Raw genomic sequence first — 15,348 nt, 5'->3', positions numbered from 1 at the left:
CCTCCATTCCCAGTATAGACTGTTATCGACGTATAACGCTAGAGCTTTAATTTCGCACAGCAGAGCTCTGGAACCTATACACAACTGGTGGGCGAGAAGCAGGAAGTTCAGAAGTTACTGGAAAGACGATACCGGCACGAGGGCCGTAGGAGATTCCGATTTCAATAAGGTACCAGCTTTCCGACCAGAGCATAACTGACTGACGCTTGAGGTATTATCTCCCTGTACGTTATGAGCACGGCCGTAGCGAGTTTTTTTTAAATATCCTTTTACAGTTCTACAGTTTCTCGAGCATTTGACATCTCAAACCATTTCGGAAAGGGTATGTACTGTACTAATGTGCAGAGGTCCACTTTTCTGCACACTAAGAAGTTATCTCCTCAACGCAATGGTGTACGGGTCAGGCGTTGTAGCTTGAGAAAACCGCGCATTTTTGCGATGTGAAAATCAAGGAGCTTTCTCGTGAGTGCAGTATTCTACCTAACTCGTTTGAATTGCTGGCTAAATTTGGAAAACGGGCCCTGAAATACGTAAACGCCCATTCAACACGAGGCCAGCGGGGCCACACACTCGTGGTCGAGAGGCGACGATTTTCTCCCCGCAGGTGGCTAAATAAAAACACTCGAGCCGTAATTACCCGAGGGGGCACAGGCAACTCGACAATCCCTGCCGCAGGGCCCCAACACCGCGCCGCGCGCTTGCAGGGAACGCTGAACTCGAGTAGTTAAAAGAGCCTCTTCATCTGCGCGTTCAGCGCGAGTTGTTGACTACCAGGGTGAAGCTGAAATAAAACCATAAACACGAAAGTGACTTTTGCCTGTGACTAAGATCCGAGCGCACTCTTTGTACAGTACAGGCGTACGGAATGCAAATGCGCTCAAAATGTAGAAAGGTAACACATGCGATAAGCACTTGTTTTCTGGAGAGTAGCGGACAGGAGCGTGGCGGACGGCGCAAGTCCTGGACTCCACACCGAAGCAGCACGCCCTCGGGGTGGAGCGCGCATGGTCTCCGCATGCTCCGGGGTCCTCGCTTTCCACAGAGACTCCAGGCTAAACTCAGTTCTCCAAATCTGCCGGGCACGGGTCGCTCTGCTCTCACCAAGACGTCAGGCAGAAGCGGCTTCCTGATGGCGGCTAGACCTGAATAAGCCACTTCAAGTTTTGTAGTGCCGCTGGCTTCCCCAACCATCCACCCACGTGAAAAACTATATCGTCGAGGTTGTACTCGAACCGAGATCAGCTTGGAGAGAGAGAGCTGGGCAGGGGTTGGAAAAGTGTTTTTCCTTCTGCAATAGCATAGGCCGACATTCAGAACTTGCGCCGCCTAGAGACCTCGTAGGCCAGCGGAGAGCTGGACCTCTTGGGATTGCGCGTTAGGGACAATCTCTTCACGACCCCCGCTTGTCTGCTTTGTGCTAACCCCACTAATGTAGAAACGCTGGCGAAATAGGATGTTGAACACGTTAACCCCTCTAAGCTTACACATCCGCGCTGTAAAACGAGATACTACTGCCCCTACCCGAACGGCATTAAAAATCACGACACTGATTAAACAAGACCATCGCTACTGTTGGAGTTTTAACCACTTCCCTGTGTGTGAACTTCATGAACATCCCTCACTCCTCACAGCAAAGAGACGAGGGACGCCCGAGTAGCTATTGACGAGAAGAAAGTGCACCTACATGAGCACCTCGGCAAAAAGACTTTGTTCTGCTTTAAGGTATAGAATAAAACAAGGTAGTTTTAGACTTAAGGAGAATAAAAGGAGCCCGCCTTCTAACATCGCCGCTATTCTCCCCTCTGCATTTCTACTAGGAGGGAGACCATGGCTTTGAGAGCAAGCTCAGCACCATGGACAGCGTTAGAAAAGGGGAATGCTGCCACCGTGTGGTAACAAATACAACCGATAAGCAGCGCAAGATTTGCTTCCTACGGTTAAATGGGGGAAGATGCTCTTAAGCAAAAGTCGTCAGATCTTGCTCACTACCCAGCTATAGAGACTGGGAATATAAACCTTGGAAAGGGCTCCAAGTACAATATAACTCCCTGGAAACGTCATTTCACCTCTCCTTCCTATTCCGATTGCCTGCACCAGCAAATTAAAATAAAACCTTAACAGGCCACCCAACCTCCCCAAAACACAGGGGGCTGGTGGGCTGAATCCACCTTTGCCAGAACCTGTACTGTAACAGGTTATAGAGACCCTAGAAAAACTGCTAAGGAGACCTGTCTGATAACCAGTTGCTTTAGGGCTCTTCAGATTGAATGCTCAGTTCACAGACTGTTGAGAACTAGAGTTCATGAAACAGAAACCTCGTATATGTCCAGATTTGGCTAAGCCTCCAAGCTACTGTATTGCCAAAGTTACGGAGAGGGGCTCATATGCCGTTAACATTTTGAATATGGATAGGTAAGTAGTGCCAGCAGCTGTATCAACCCGAAACTCAAAACTGGCAGCGCACTGAAGCTCAGCAGGTGTGAGCCTGGTCAGTACCTGGATGGGAGACCTCCTGGGGAAAACTAAGGTTCCTGCTGGAAGAGGTGTTAGTGGGGCCAGCAGGGGGTGCTCTCCCTGCAGTCCATGTGGGTCCTAATGCCCCAGTATAGCGATGGGGACACTATACTGTAAACAGGTGCCGTCCTTCGGATGAGACAAAACTGAGGCCCCGACTCTCTGCAGTCATTAAAAAATCCCAAGGCATTTCTCAAAGGGTAGGGGTGTAACCCTGGCGTCCTGGCCAAATTTCCCATTGGCCCTTACCAATCATGGCCTCCTACTAATCCCCGTCTATGAATTGGCTACATTACTCCCTGCTCTCTGCCCCACTGATAGCTGATGTGTGGTGAGCGTTCTGGCGCACTATGGCTGCCATTGCATCATCCAGGTGGATGCTGCACATTGGTGGTGGTGGAGGGGAGACCCCATTACCTGTAAAGTGCTTTGAGTGGAGTGTCCAGAAAAGTGCTATAGAAGTGTAAGCAATTATTAATGAACTGCATGACCCCAACAATTTGAATAAGTTAAATTTCTAGAAAGATGCAATCTCACCAAAACTATAAAAAAGGCAGTAGAATACCAGTGGGGTAGCGGGTTGGCAGCAGAGAACATGGCTCTGCTCTACCACCGCTGTAGGCCAGCCTGGTGCAGGCCCAATGTGGGGAAGCAGCACAGAAGCCCCTGCAGCCACACGTGATCTCCAGCAACAGAGCTAGACAGCCCCCCTCAGGGTTACCGAGGAATGCTGTACATGCACCACCAGAAAGGTAAAGTTGACAAACCAGTCCTTGAGCAGGCATGGGTTAGCAAATGTTTGTTTATTCTACCGATCGCCAGCTTTGTGGCAGGGCTGGTGTTTCTCCGTGCTGCTACAGTGGTCTCGTGTGATCAGGAGGTTGTCTACCGCTGCATCTCCACAGTTGCCTTCTCCAATCTTGCCTTCCAGCAACAGCTAGGGAAAGAAAAAAAAAGCCTTCACATGCTCCTGCAGCTAGAAAAGATGGTCATGCAAGGCAGGATCTCCAGTGCCCCTCCTAGAGAGCCACAGTTCAGTTCCCCCCCCCCCCCCCAAGTAGTTCCTAAAGGTCTGGAATAGATTTAGTTAACCAAGGTCCTTGGGGGGACTCAAGGAATGGTCCTTGTCAGCTCAATGAATGGTGGTCTGCCTAATCTGAATTCAAGAGGTAACCCGGGCAATAGCCATGACTAGGAGTCCAAAGTCTGCAAGATCAGTTGACATGGTCTGACCTTGTGCTTCACTTATACAGTCAACTATTAAGTTGAGAAATCAAGAAATCAGACTCTAGCAATACACAAGAAATTCCCTACTTCCTGCAAGTTGGGAGAAACCCACAGTATTCCAGGAGGAAAGCATGCATCTCTGGAATTAACATAACCCTGCACAAGTCCCCAAGAGCCTCTGTCCTGCAGGTTGTCAAGGTCAAGGTCATCTTCAGCGATCAACTGGAGAGACTCGAGTCTCCTATTCTCCCCATGGAGCAGTAACTCCACTATACAGTTGGGGAAGCAATGCCACTAGCTAGTAGAACTAGCTTTAGTACTTGTTGTACAAGGTCAGGACCACAGACTAGTGGCTTCAAAGCCCTGCCATTTCATGGTTTGTTGGACTGCAGTTGTGTCTTTGGGTGGTGAAGTCAATGTTGCTATCACTGGGCTAAAACAGTAGGTGTAGAGAGCAAGAGCACTTGTTTCATTGGATTAGAGGTTGATTGGAGCTTTTGGTACCTTTTTAAAATCTTTCGGGTTGGGGGGGGTGCAATTGACATGAGCCCTGTATTAAGGGGCAAGTTTAAGTACTGCTCTTGGGCAGGTGCACCTGGTGAAATGCCATTGTACTGGTTCACTGTGGAAGTGCATGATAGGGTCATTCCCACCCTAATGTTCAACTAATCAATTAAGAGCCATTTTGCAGAATGCTGAAGAGCAGACTAATAAGCAAGTTGAAGAGGGACTGAATAAGGTATTGTAGTAAAGTTGAAAACCATGCTCAAGTCTAGAAAAAGGCCACATCCAGCACAGTGATTAGTTAAGCAGCAGCTAGCACAACAGACCCAGGGGTCCTCCAGGATGAGGAGGAACAGGGTGATCCAGTCTTACCTGGAATGCTTGCTCAGGCTCCGTTAAGAGCTCCACTTGTGCAAAGGCCCAGGTCCTCACCCCAGTGCCCTGGCCTACCCACAGCTGGCGCCAGCTGTCCAGACGGTCAGTGTAAAGCACATACACGCTGAGAGAGCCTGGAGACCAAAGGGCAGATCACAAGTGCATTAAGACAAACACATTGGGAGAAGCTCCAATACTAATCTATAGTAGCCTGTAGATGCCTACTAAACAGGAGAACAAATGCACTCCAAAAAGGAGCCAGTGTCCAATGGATTTGGATTGCTTCAGCTTAGCCACATTTCATACTTACTACTAGAACAGTAGTATTGCTATGCTTCCAAGGAGAAGCTTGGACACATGGTTAAATGAACACGGAGGGACTCACCCACTCCCTGTCCCAGGATGCTGTACCAGAAGCTCAGGCACACGGAGCCCTGCAGCACGGGGCTCATCAGCACCGCCGTCTGGCCGCTCACCCGAGGAGCTGCCTCAATGTACAGGTACTGTCCTGAGAGCACATGGAGAAGGTGCTTAATGCCTATACGGCTTAGTAATTGGTCAAAGTGCAAGTTGAACCACCTGCACAGGATCAGATATGGGCAAGTGTAACAATGTACGTCAATTTATGCAGAAAAACATTGCTTTTAAATTCAAAATTGCAGCCAATTACTTACATAATTCATTTAGCAAAGTGCAGTATCTCCACACAGTGGATCAGGTGGAGAACAAATTTCTTATTAAAAGAAGCAAAAGCCCCGAGTAGAAATCAGCCAGGCCATCAAATAACACCAACAGATCAGCTCGTTATCCTTTTGGGCGAGTCATGAGTCATTACAGTCCAGTCCTCCTCCCATTGCATTAGCACTGACTTGGAAGTTCTGTCGGGGGAAACGGATGCCATCTGCTGGACCACACATGTAGATGAACACCTATACTTTGACTTAGGAGTGTTTGCTACACTGAAGTTGCATCCATTGTAGCCAGATTCAAACCTCACAACAGCTCCTTTTCAGTTTTAATAGTTGTGTACTGTACTAGAGTAACAAGACAAGCAAATGGCACACTAAGATCCTCAAAATAATCACTTTTTACTCCAATAGTGATTGGGACCCTTAACCTCTGCCAGTTTGAGGAAAGAATTTGGTTTGGGAGTTGTGGGCTGGGTGTACCCCTTATAGTCACAGCTTGGCGTCAAGGTCTCATCCCCAGTACTGACCTGGCGCCAGCTTTGGGTATAACAATGGGCTACAAGCGGGGGGGTAAAGTAAACCAAGAACCAAGAGACTCTTGCCCTGCTGTACTGCGTGCCAAGATCACGCCATACCTTGCGATTTTGGGCAGTCACCCTCGGTCTCCTGCTGTGGCCCGTCCACAATCAGGACCTCCTCTCTGTGCAAACCCCACTCGAAGTCATTGTTCTGCCACTGCGTCCAGCTGCATGGCGAGCTCTCAAAGTCACAGAGGAGGAGGAGGCCCGGGGACAGGGAGGAGGAGGAGGCGGCAGGGGGCGCCGAGGAGTGAGGCAGCCACTGCCCTTCTCTCACGTGGTACTGGCCCCCACACGGTCCCCTTTCCACCTGCACCACGTCCAGGGCAGCGTCGCCACAGAAGTCGCTGGCAAGGGTGCCTACAAACAGGATCTGGAGAAAGAGTCGGAGGACAGTTTCTTCAAAACCACCCCCTTGCCAAAAACAAGCTTTTCAAATCTAGTTACTCTGGAGGAAGACGCAGGCAAGGAGCCAGCACTCCTTCAGCTCAAACTGTAAGCAGGTCCTGGAGCAGTGGAGGGTCCGAAAGTAAACTCGGAATCCAACTCCTTTCATTCATAAAGACTGGCACTCCTAACATGTAGGCTATAAGACCATTTTAATTCATTCCTGGACACTCCTACACATTTGCTAACCGTTTTTACTACCCAAGTCTGTCACTCATTTAATCCAGTCTGGAAACGTACAGAGGGGTAGGGCTGTTTGGCTTTGTCATCAAGTCAGCCAACCCTGGCTTCAACCAGATGGATGGCTTTTTCTATACTCTCACAGCCAAATAGTTCTACCTATTCACCATTTTAAATGTACTTCCATATGATTTCGATTTCTCAGTGGAGGCAGTCAGTCAATTAGGAATATGGAGAATGGTACAAGATCTGCACCTTTTTAATAATGGGAAAAATGCACAAAACCCAATGGACAGATCTGGCAGCTGCAGATGAAAGCTAGCCAGATGTGTAGCAACATCCAGAGGCTCAGTCTCTTTCATCACTATGGGGACTTGAGAATATACCAATAAGACTGAGAAACTGCAAGCAAGTCCCACATCACTTGGCAGAGAATTTATCTATAGATGCATATAAAGGTAAGAGCTAGACATTCCACTTCTTAACGCATTAGCAAGTACACAATTGAGGAACTGCTACCAAGGACCTGGGTTAGCAATTTGAAGGCAGGTCAGCTTTAAATTGACCAATTTCACATGAAGGATTAGCTTTGCTCTGACCCCAGGGTCAAATATTTGAGCTCCTTCCCTCCAAAAGGAAGTTTTCCCCATAACTCGAGACCTAATAAAATAGCTCAGGTAGGGTCATGAAGCACTATCCTAATGCAAAGCCACCAGTGGCTTCAAGACTTGCCTTGAACGTCTGGCCAGGCTTCCCAGTAATGTCCAGAGTTTTAAAGAACCACTGCCTGCTGTGTTGGCCTCTGCCTGCCCACACCTGGAGCTCATCATTAGGGGTGGTGCTGTACCGGACCAGCACAGCCAGAGAGCCTGCAGCAAGAGAATGGGCAGTCATTACCAAACATGTCAGCCATATCAACAGACTGGATATCTATTCTGAACTCCTACCACCACAGTCAAGCAATCTAGAGTTTAAGCTTCAAAATTGAGCCCAAATAGTCAAAAACACCTGTACCATAGCTCTGGTCCTTCAGGTTGAGCTCAGCTCAGACTAGCGAGCAGGCTCACCAATTTAACAGGACCAGTTTGACGGTTTTCCCAGCCCATCAGGCACTGCTGCCTTAAAACAGGCCTGGGAAACTTGGTGACAACCCAGCCCTCAAGGATCCCCACTCTGGACTCCTCGTGGTATATGCTTTAGAACCAGTCCCGTTATACTAACCCAGGCATAAAAAGAAAAAAAAAACAGAGGACATCAAGGAACAAGACAGCACAGACTAATGCCCAAAATATCAAGCAGTTTACACACAAGGCACATAGCTATTCAAAACCCAGTCTTTGGCTGAAAGCCCATGGTCAGCCAAGCACAGCTGGAGAACCTCTGGCCAATACAGCCAGCACTGGGAGTATAGAGCAAGGACCTTGTATGTCTTTAATCTTACAGGGATAAAGCTGTTGCAGTGTGTACAATTACTTCACTTTTGGAAGAGGAAAGAAATAACCTTTACAGACATGTACCTACAATTCATTTCCATCCAATAACGCATGATCTTCCTAGATTCATTCCACCAGTACGTGCTTTAAAAGCCATTAGAAGTAACCGGATCTGCCAAAAGCAAAACCAAGCCCACTGACGATGAGCTTTTTCTCATGAATGTAGTTTCTTTCACACAGAAGCTGTTAATGAAGGCCAGTTGCTCAACTGGCATTTTATCAAGAGGCAAGGAGGTGAATACAACCTTCATGCATTAAGAGGGACTACATGTCCCCCACTCAGTCACAGGAACTAGACAGAACAGTTTTAAAGAGGTCATCTGCAATAATGCTGTTCAATAAGCATGTTAGCATGGAAGTTTTAAAAGTTATACATGCCTCTCATTTACATTGTATCCAAATCAAATGTCAGCATAAACCTGCTTTAGCAGATATTACACATTTCTTTATAAAATGATGCAACTTCATCACATCATTAAACATACTGCATGGCATCTCCAGAACCAGGCTTTAAATTAAGGTTCATTGGCATCAATTCCTCCTGGCCCAGCAGTCTGCATGCATCATGATCAGTATCCCCAGGGAGCCTCACTTACCCACTCCTGCCCCAAAGATGCTGTACCAGAAGGACAGGCACACCTCTCCAGACAGCTCCCCACTCTGCAGCACCGCAGTCTGGCCACTCTGCCACGGGAACTCTGCCTGGATGTACAGGTACTGCCCTGAGAAAGGGACCTAGTTAACCAGGAAGTCTGACTCCAAGAAAGGAGCTTCCATTTCATGGCCAAATAAAGGGTTAGGTTCTAAACCCCACCCTGAAACTCACTTGTCAGGTTCCTGCAGCGGTCCTGGTCATCAGCAGAAGGCGGAACCAGCATCTCATGGTGCAACTCCCAGTCCAGATCATCCCAATTGGCCTGCAACCAGCCGCACAGGACCCCCTCGAAGTCACAGGCACGCTTCAGCCTGTTCAAGAGGGAGGGGCTGGGGCCTTCAGTGCTGCGCTCAGCAGGCTGCTCTGTAGTACCAGTGAACTCCTGCCAGCCCACCTCCGGCACAGAGCCAGAGGAGATAGGCTGCTCCGTGCGTCTATCTTGTGCCCTCTCTGTGGGCGAGTGGCTTACAGGGGAGCCGGGGAAACCCATATAGCTTGTAGGAGCCCCAGCGGTGCCGGAAGTATGCTGCTCTCCCCCTGCGGCCCAGCCCAGGGCAGCAGTTGGCTCTACACTACTGTAGGCAGCAGGAGAGCTGGTGGAGTTACTTGGCCCCGAGTTCACAGTGGGACTTTGGATAAGGTTCTGCTCCAAGGCCATCACTTCCCCAGTATCTGCTCAGAGCACAGAAAGGCAAAGATCTGAACCCACAGCTGGAAGGAACTGCTCTGAAGCTACCATATTCTCAAAAAGGAGAAATTTGAACATTGCCAAATAAAACCAATACCTGCCCAGGTATTGACTCTTTAAGTATCCCAGAACTGCTTATTTTAGTGCCAGTCTTTCTACTTAAAAGACAAAAAGGGGACCACATCCAGATTTAGGATGAAAAAGCCCATCTCATGTTCAGGTGCATTAAATGGTAGCTGGTTACTCACCACACTTGTATAGTTTGTTGATTCTTTTGATATCCAGGACACTGAGATGGGTTCTCTGGCCAATCTTCACACCTCCCGATTTAGGTACAATGGTGGCTTCCCCATTTGAGGAGAAGAAAAACCTGCAGATATTCCAAAACCAGAGCTCCTTTGAGCTAAGCCACAGCCTAATGAAAGAGCTTGAGAACCGATTTACATGCATGTCAGTTCATCCATACAGATATGCAGAATGACATGGCAGTAAAACAGGTCAGCACCCAGTGCCCAGTGACCACTTAGCATCCCTAGAATTGCAGGTTCATTTTAGGCGAGACTTCATGGCATGGGCTTTGAACTTCCTGGAGTCCACCTGTGCATAAGAAGCTGACCATCCATTAAGCAGACTTCACTCTGGACAACTGCAATAACCACGGCCAAGTTACTTACTCCCCATAGTGCATAATGGAATCCATGTCATAGGGCAGCCCTAGGGTATTCCCCTCTTTCATTTCAAAGTTATTTTCCTTCCCTATAGAGGAAAAAAGTCAAGATCAGCCAAGTTTTCTCCTCACACTGGTTTCTTTAGTGCAATAGGCTTTTCTCGAGCTCCATTTTGAGATCACAGCATCAAGTGCTCATAAGTCAGGTGGAACTGAAACTCAAGACCAGGCTACACTATGCACCTGCTCTCAGATGCTTCCAGGATTGGAGTCTGCCACCCTGGAGGAAGGCCACCTGCTGGCTACAGCTCTCATAAAAGTAAGGCCTTTGACGTACCTTTTCCAGGAGCAATGCAGCTCCACATTGAGCAGCATTGTTTCGTTCCATCAAAAGACACCCACAGCAGGTCCCCTCCCCCCCCCCCATGTCAAGTCAGCTCATTAGTCCTCAGGTAAACACCTATTTGACCTTTCAAACACCAGTCAAAAGCTACCCACCACAAACCAAAACACTGAAACTGCAGGCTTGGAACTGGACTGAACTGGGCTAGTCTGGAGAGTGCAGGGCTGAAGGTTACCGCTCATGACGTTCTGCCACTGGATGGTGATGTAGCTGTCACGGTCCATGCGGGACTGCTCGTGGTGGAAGCCCAGCGCGTGGATCAGCTCGTGCGCTAGGTTGCCACCACTGCAGCCGCTCCCAACAAAGACATTCTGAGGGCCCTGCTGCAGGTTCCCAACATAGGAGGCACACCTGGAGGGGATTTAAACCCAAGGTCATCCCGGGGATCCTCAGAGCAAAGTCAATTCAAACTTTGATAATTCACCCCCCCCACGCCAATAGAAGATCTGCTGGGTTTTAAAAGAAGTCACAGATTAAGGCAAGGATTTACATGCAAATCCCCACCATTACACTGCCGGGACTGGAAAACTAGCCTCCTCCAAAAAGGCTGGCAGATTCCATATGGTTAAGATTCTTATATTCAAGAAAGAATGCCTCAGCTCACTAGCTTGAGCCATTTCCCAGTTGCCAGTAGATGGCAGCAAACTCCCTGCTTCACCATGGGTAGGTCAATGACGGAGCTTCAAGTCATGAGCAGTGCTTCTCCTGCGCAGCTTCATTGAATCAACAGGATGTTCTACATTGCATGTATGCGATTCAACACTTCACAGACCTGATTCTACCACTATGAAAAGCAGGGGAACTCACCCGGTGCTGAATATGAAATAGAGGTAATTGGTCTCCGTGGTACGCTGGTGAAACCTGATGCAGGTTGAAGAGGAGATCATTTGAATGCCTTTATTTATATCATCCACCTTTGAGGCTGGAAGAATAAGAGGAAATCAGAGCCAAGATTTGACCTCCACCTTCAGCCATTCTATGAAAATCATTGCAAAATTCACCTAGCTACCATCACCATTTTCTGGCCATTACTGATGGAGGCTCAGTAATACATACCGAGGTCATTGGAGATCTCATAGGGGATGGAAATCCTGCCATCTGTCGTGGGCCACACACCCTTCACATTGGCATTCCGATCAGCCTAGAAAGAACAAAACTAAACCAGGTGCTGAAACCCTCACCAAGCCCCTCCACTGATCTCAGAAGGGAATGGGAAACAGGCCCAGGGGGTGCCTGCTTGGTGGACAGCAGCATGCCCACAGGGGGCAGCCTCTCCCCACAGTCTTGCACCCCCTTGTAACACACGGAGGGGGAGAAGCTCCAGGGTCTGGATGCAGCTGGGCCGGGAACAGAACCGCTCTAGGGCCCAGCCAGGGGAAGAGAAGAGCACCAGCAGCATTAGGTCAGAAGAACAGGTAAGTTAATGGCAACCTGCTTTGTGCTACGTTGGCATAATTTACCCAAGGGCTTGCCGTTAAAGCCCAAGGTGAGTCCAAACATTATGGTCGGGAGCCAAGGGAGGGACTGCCATCCACTCTCAACACAACCCCCCCATATCCCTCACTTCTTACCGGGAGTATAATATCCCCCTCAGCGAAGGCGTCTTCATTTCCCTTCTTCAGCTCTGTACAGAGGAGACCTGGGGTTACCGAATCACGCAGGGACAGATCTGATGAGCCAGTCTCACTCCTGGGAGCTCCAAGCCCAGATAGCTCAATGGCAATATGGTAACAGGCTAGCTAGGCGACTGCCTATTTCATAGGATTTTCAACTGGTCAAATCCATAACTATGCAAAATGTGGCTTGTCTACCATTGAAGGTAAGCACAATGACTACTCGAGGCATTTTAGTAAGTGTTAACATCTGTGGCAAGTGTAAATGTTGACTTGCCATGCGTTGCCTGGCTAAAAACCAGTGTTGTCCAACCCAACAAAGGCAGAGAGGTGAATGCACAGTACAAAGCACTGTTCAATAATTATACACAATAGAAACAAGAGAAATTGCAAGAAGGGATCCCCCCCATTTAGTTACATGAGGAGTATGGCTAGCCCAACATGTAGCTCCTCGAATGGCAGTCTTTCCCAGTAACAGCAGCAGAGGGGAATGTTAGAGCTCAAGTTGATGAAAACATGCCTGAGGTCAGTCATGGCACAAGTCCAGGCATGTGGACTGGTCATCACTCACAAGTCGACCCACTGCATATGAAGACGCATTTGATTTTGCATCTTGAAGATCTGGGCAAATCAATTTATGGAATGTTTCTTTTGGTAACTCCTCCCCAGATCTGCCCACCCTTAACCATCTCACTTCCCTCATTACCAAGTCCACATTTCTGCAATTCCTCATTACAAAAGGTGTCAGTCGAATCATCTGTAAGTTATGACTTGGCTATAATTTTGAAATACCCAACCCTGTTTATCAGCCCCCCCCAACCCCTCCAAGTGGAAACATTCTTTACAAGATGTGTACTTGTTCGTTTGTAAGCAATTAGAAGAACTTAACCAGCTCTGAAGAAACCTAGTTAAAGTTTAAGTTGTAAAAAGATTGGAGTGGGAGATAATTGTAGTGTACATGGAAACAGATCTAGAGAAGTCCCTTCCTAGGATCCACAAAACGCTAGGGCTAGCGACAGGACAGCTCTAGTTCACCCCGGGCGCCTGCTGCTCTTAACGGGATATCGAGTCTTAGTCCACCGGGTGGCAATGGCTGATGCGCTGTCCCGCTCACTCACCTTCCAGGGTTTCTGCGCTGTGTGGCCCAGCCGCCAGCGCCAGCACGGTCTCCGGGCTGATCTGAAAGGGTTTCGGTCCAGGCGCAGCTAAGGGACCGGATTGAAACGATACGAGATGAGCGGAGAGGTGGGAAGAAGACTTGTCACGTCTACACCAGCACTCCGACAGCGCGTTAACGCTATGCGGTATAAACCTAGTATAGTAGTCGAGGAGAAGCCGAAGAGCGAATGACATTACCTTTGCGGTCAATATGCGCCTCATTCGAGCCTCTTCTTACCGGAACCGTGCCCACTGAAACAAACCACACAGCACTCTCAATCCGTCACAAACATCCCAGCTCCGACTATCCTCGTCTTCGGACGGCTACAGGGGGGGGGTAGTCGTTAAATGGCGGTGCAGTAGGAGATACAGAAGGGGGTGTTAAATTTCACATGCCGATATACACACTGTACCGTACCTCCCTCCAAAAGCACAATCTGAAGCAGCACCCACACGAAGACGCGGAAACAGCCCATGTCAACACGAACTAGAGAACCTAACCATCAACTCGAGAAAAAATAACGAGTATAAGAACTCAAAAGTTCCCCCAACCTCAAACCCTGAGTAGCGAACATCCAGCTCGCCCTCTGTCTCATTTAAACGCCCCCCGCAAGCAGGAACACATGCAATCAATTACAACGCGCGGTTACAGAACGCGTGATCATCTCACGCGTTTTACTATACAGTAGCTGTTGTCATCGGGTCTGCGCTTAGATTGAATTAATCCGCGCGATTTGCTGGTAAAATGCAATTTGAATTTACGATCGGAAGATTAGTGTCTTTTCCGACTTAGCTCATCTGTAAAAAACAGTTCCAAAAGGAACACGCACGCAGAAAAATGTTCAAACAAGGATGTGTGAACGTCAATGTTTTTCATTTAGGACTTCAGAAACACCGAGCGGCTGATAGTGAAGTATAGGGTGTTGCAGGTGAAAGTTAAACAGCTTGACGGCTGTTGTCATGCGTCACAATTACTGTAAATTACACCTCGGTTTTTGTCTTGATATTCCGGTTATCATTTCTTTCACTTTAAGAGAAAGCCTAATACCTGGGCCTGCACTAGTTGTTCCTGCCATTATGGAGTTAATCTCCTTTCTTAAGGGGACTTAAACTGCATTTTAAGTAATAACTCAATTCTGCTCTTAATGAGCTCAACCAGGTCATTGTTGGTTTTTACAGCTTTTTACAGCTTCTCCTAGCTCTTCTGGTGCTGGTACTTGGAAACAGGTACAGACAGACCAGCTGTCAGCCCATCTTCTCACTTTTTGTCACATCCGTTTGTACAATTTCTAACCCCTTCTTCCAATTCAGAGTCTTGGGGGAGCCAGTGCCTATCCCAGCAAGCAACGGGTGCGAGGCAGGGTACACCCTGGATGGGACACCAGTCCAACGCAGGGCAGACAGACACACTCACACCAGGGCCAATTTTCACAGAAGCCAATTAACCTACCAGCATGTCTTTGGTCTATGGGAAGAAATCAAAGAACACAGAGGAAACCCACACAAATATGAGAGAACATACTGTACAAACTCCACAGACATCACCCCAGACTTGGAATTGAACCCAGGGCCCCAGTGCTGAATAGCAGCAATGCCTTCTCAGTCACATATTTTGTATAATGTAATTAGCTCCTTAAATGTGATGTGTCAAGCCAGGCTCTGGGGTGTTTTATGTACAAGTACTATTAAACTGCAGTTAACCATTAAATACATTTAAAGAAAATCCCACAGGTCTAAGAAAAGTTAATCACATTAATAAAGTACTTCTATGAAAGTTGCACTTCACTACTGCATTACACACTTGCATTTGGCAAGAAGTAATTAGCATTTCAGAACATTAGATTCCATCTTTATTATTCAGGAGGAAGAGGCACCTGAAACCATGGTATTTATAGAGCCACAATCCAGCAGCTCTTCCATATTTAAAAAAATACATTGCTCTTCAGGACAGTACATGGAAGTGCTTTTAAAATGAAGATGCACATCTTTGCACAAACAGTTGTGGGAGTATGGAGCACTCTGAGTACTGTACATATCACTCTTGGATGGAAGTTCAGAAATGACTTCATCTGAATCAATGGTCATGTGCAGATCTACTGTAGTTATTTTAGCTGGAAATCACATATATACACACACACATGGGTGCAATTACTAGTC

The 15,348-nt window shown here is 47.9% G+C and overlaps 1 protein-coding gene across 1 annotated transcript; it reads right to left on the bottom strand.

The window, feature by feature from the left end:
- Window positions 1–3,298: 3,298 nt before the first annotated feature.
- On the bottom strand, window positions 3,299–14,001 carry LOC102692455 (uncharacterized). The gene is made up of 16 exons (XM_069180799.1): window positions 13,610–14,001; window positions 13,390–13,443; window positions 13,152–13,238; window positions 11,992–12,044; window positions 11,477–11,561; window positions 11,228–11,342; window positions 10,596–10,771; window positions 10,025–10,106; window positions 9,599–9,720; window positions 8,834–9,334; window positions 8,604–8,729; window positions 7,247–7,383; window positions 5,945–6,260; window positions 5,006–5,128; window positions 4,618–4,754; window positions 3,299–3,451 (listed from the first exon to the last, which is right to left on the bottom strand). Exons 1-16 carry the CDS (start codon window positions 13,665–13,667, stop codon window positions 3,323–3,325), a joined length of 2,301 nt encoding a protein of 766 aa, XP_069036900.1. The 5' UTR covers window positions 13,668–14,001; the 3' UTR covers window positions 3,299–3,322.
- Window positions 14,002–15,348: the final 1,347 nt, after the last annotated feature.

This window comes from Lepisosteus oculatus, chromosome 2 (assembly GCF_040954835.1).
Source record: "Lepisosteus oculatus isolate fLepOcu1 chromosome 2, fLepOcu1.hap2, whole genome shotgun sequence".
Classification (NCBI taxonomy): Eukaryota; Metazoa; Chordata; class Actinopteri; order Semionotiformes; family Lepisosteidae; genus Lepisosteus; species Lepisosteus oculatus.
Note: the sequence above shows the minus strand (reverse complement) of the source record. Positions and strands in the feature narration are given on the sequence as shown.

Excerpts from the sequence above, each read along its gene's own strand:
- LOC102692455 (XM_069180799.1), bottom strand. The coding sequence starts at position 13,667 with ATGGGCTGTTTCCGCGTCTTCGTGTGGGTGCTGCTTCAGATTGTGCTT. Across the intron at positions 13,239-13,389 it reads GGCGCATATTGACCGCAAAG|CTGCGCCTGGACCGAAACCC; the intron begins GTAATGTCATTC and ends CCGGTCCCTTAG. Across the intron at positions 12,045-13,151 it reads CAGCGCAGAAACCCTGGAAG|AGCTGAAGAAGGGAAATGAA; the intron begins GTGAGTGAGCGG and ends TCCTCTGTACAG.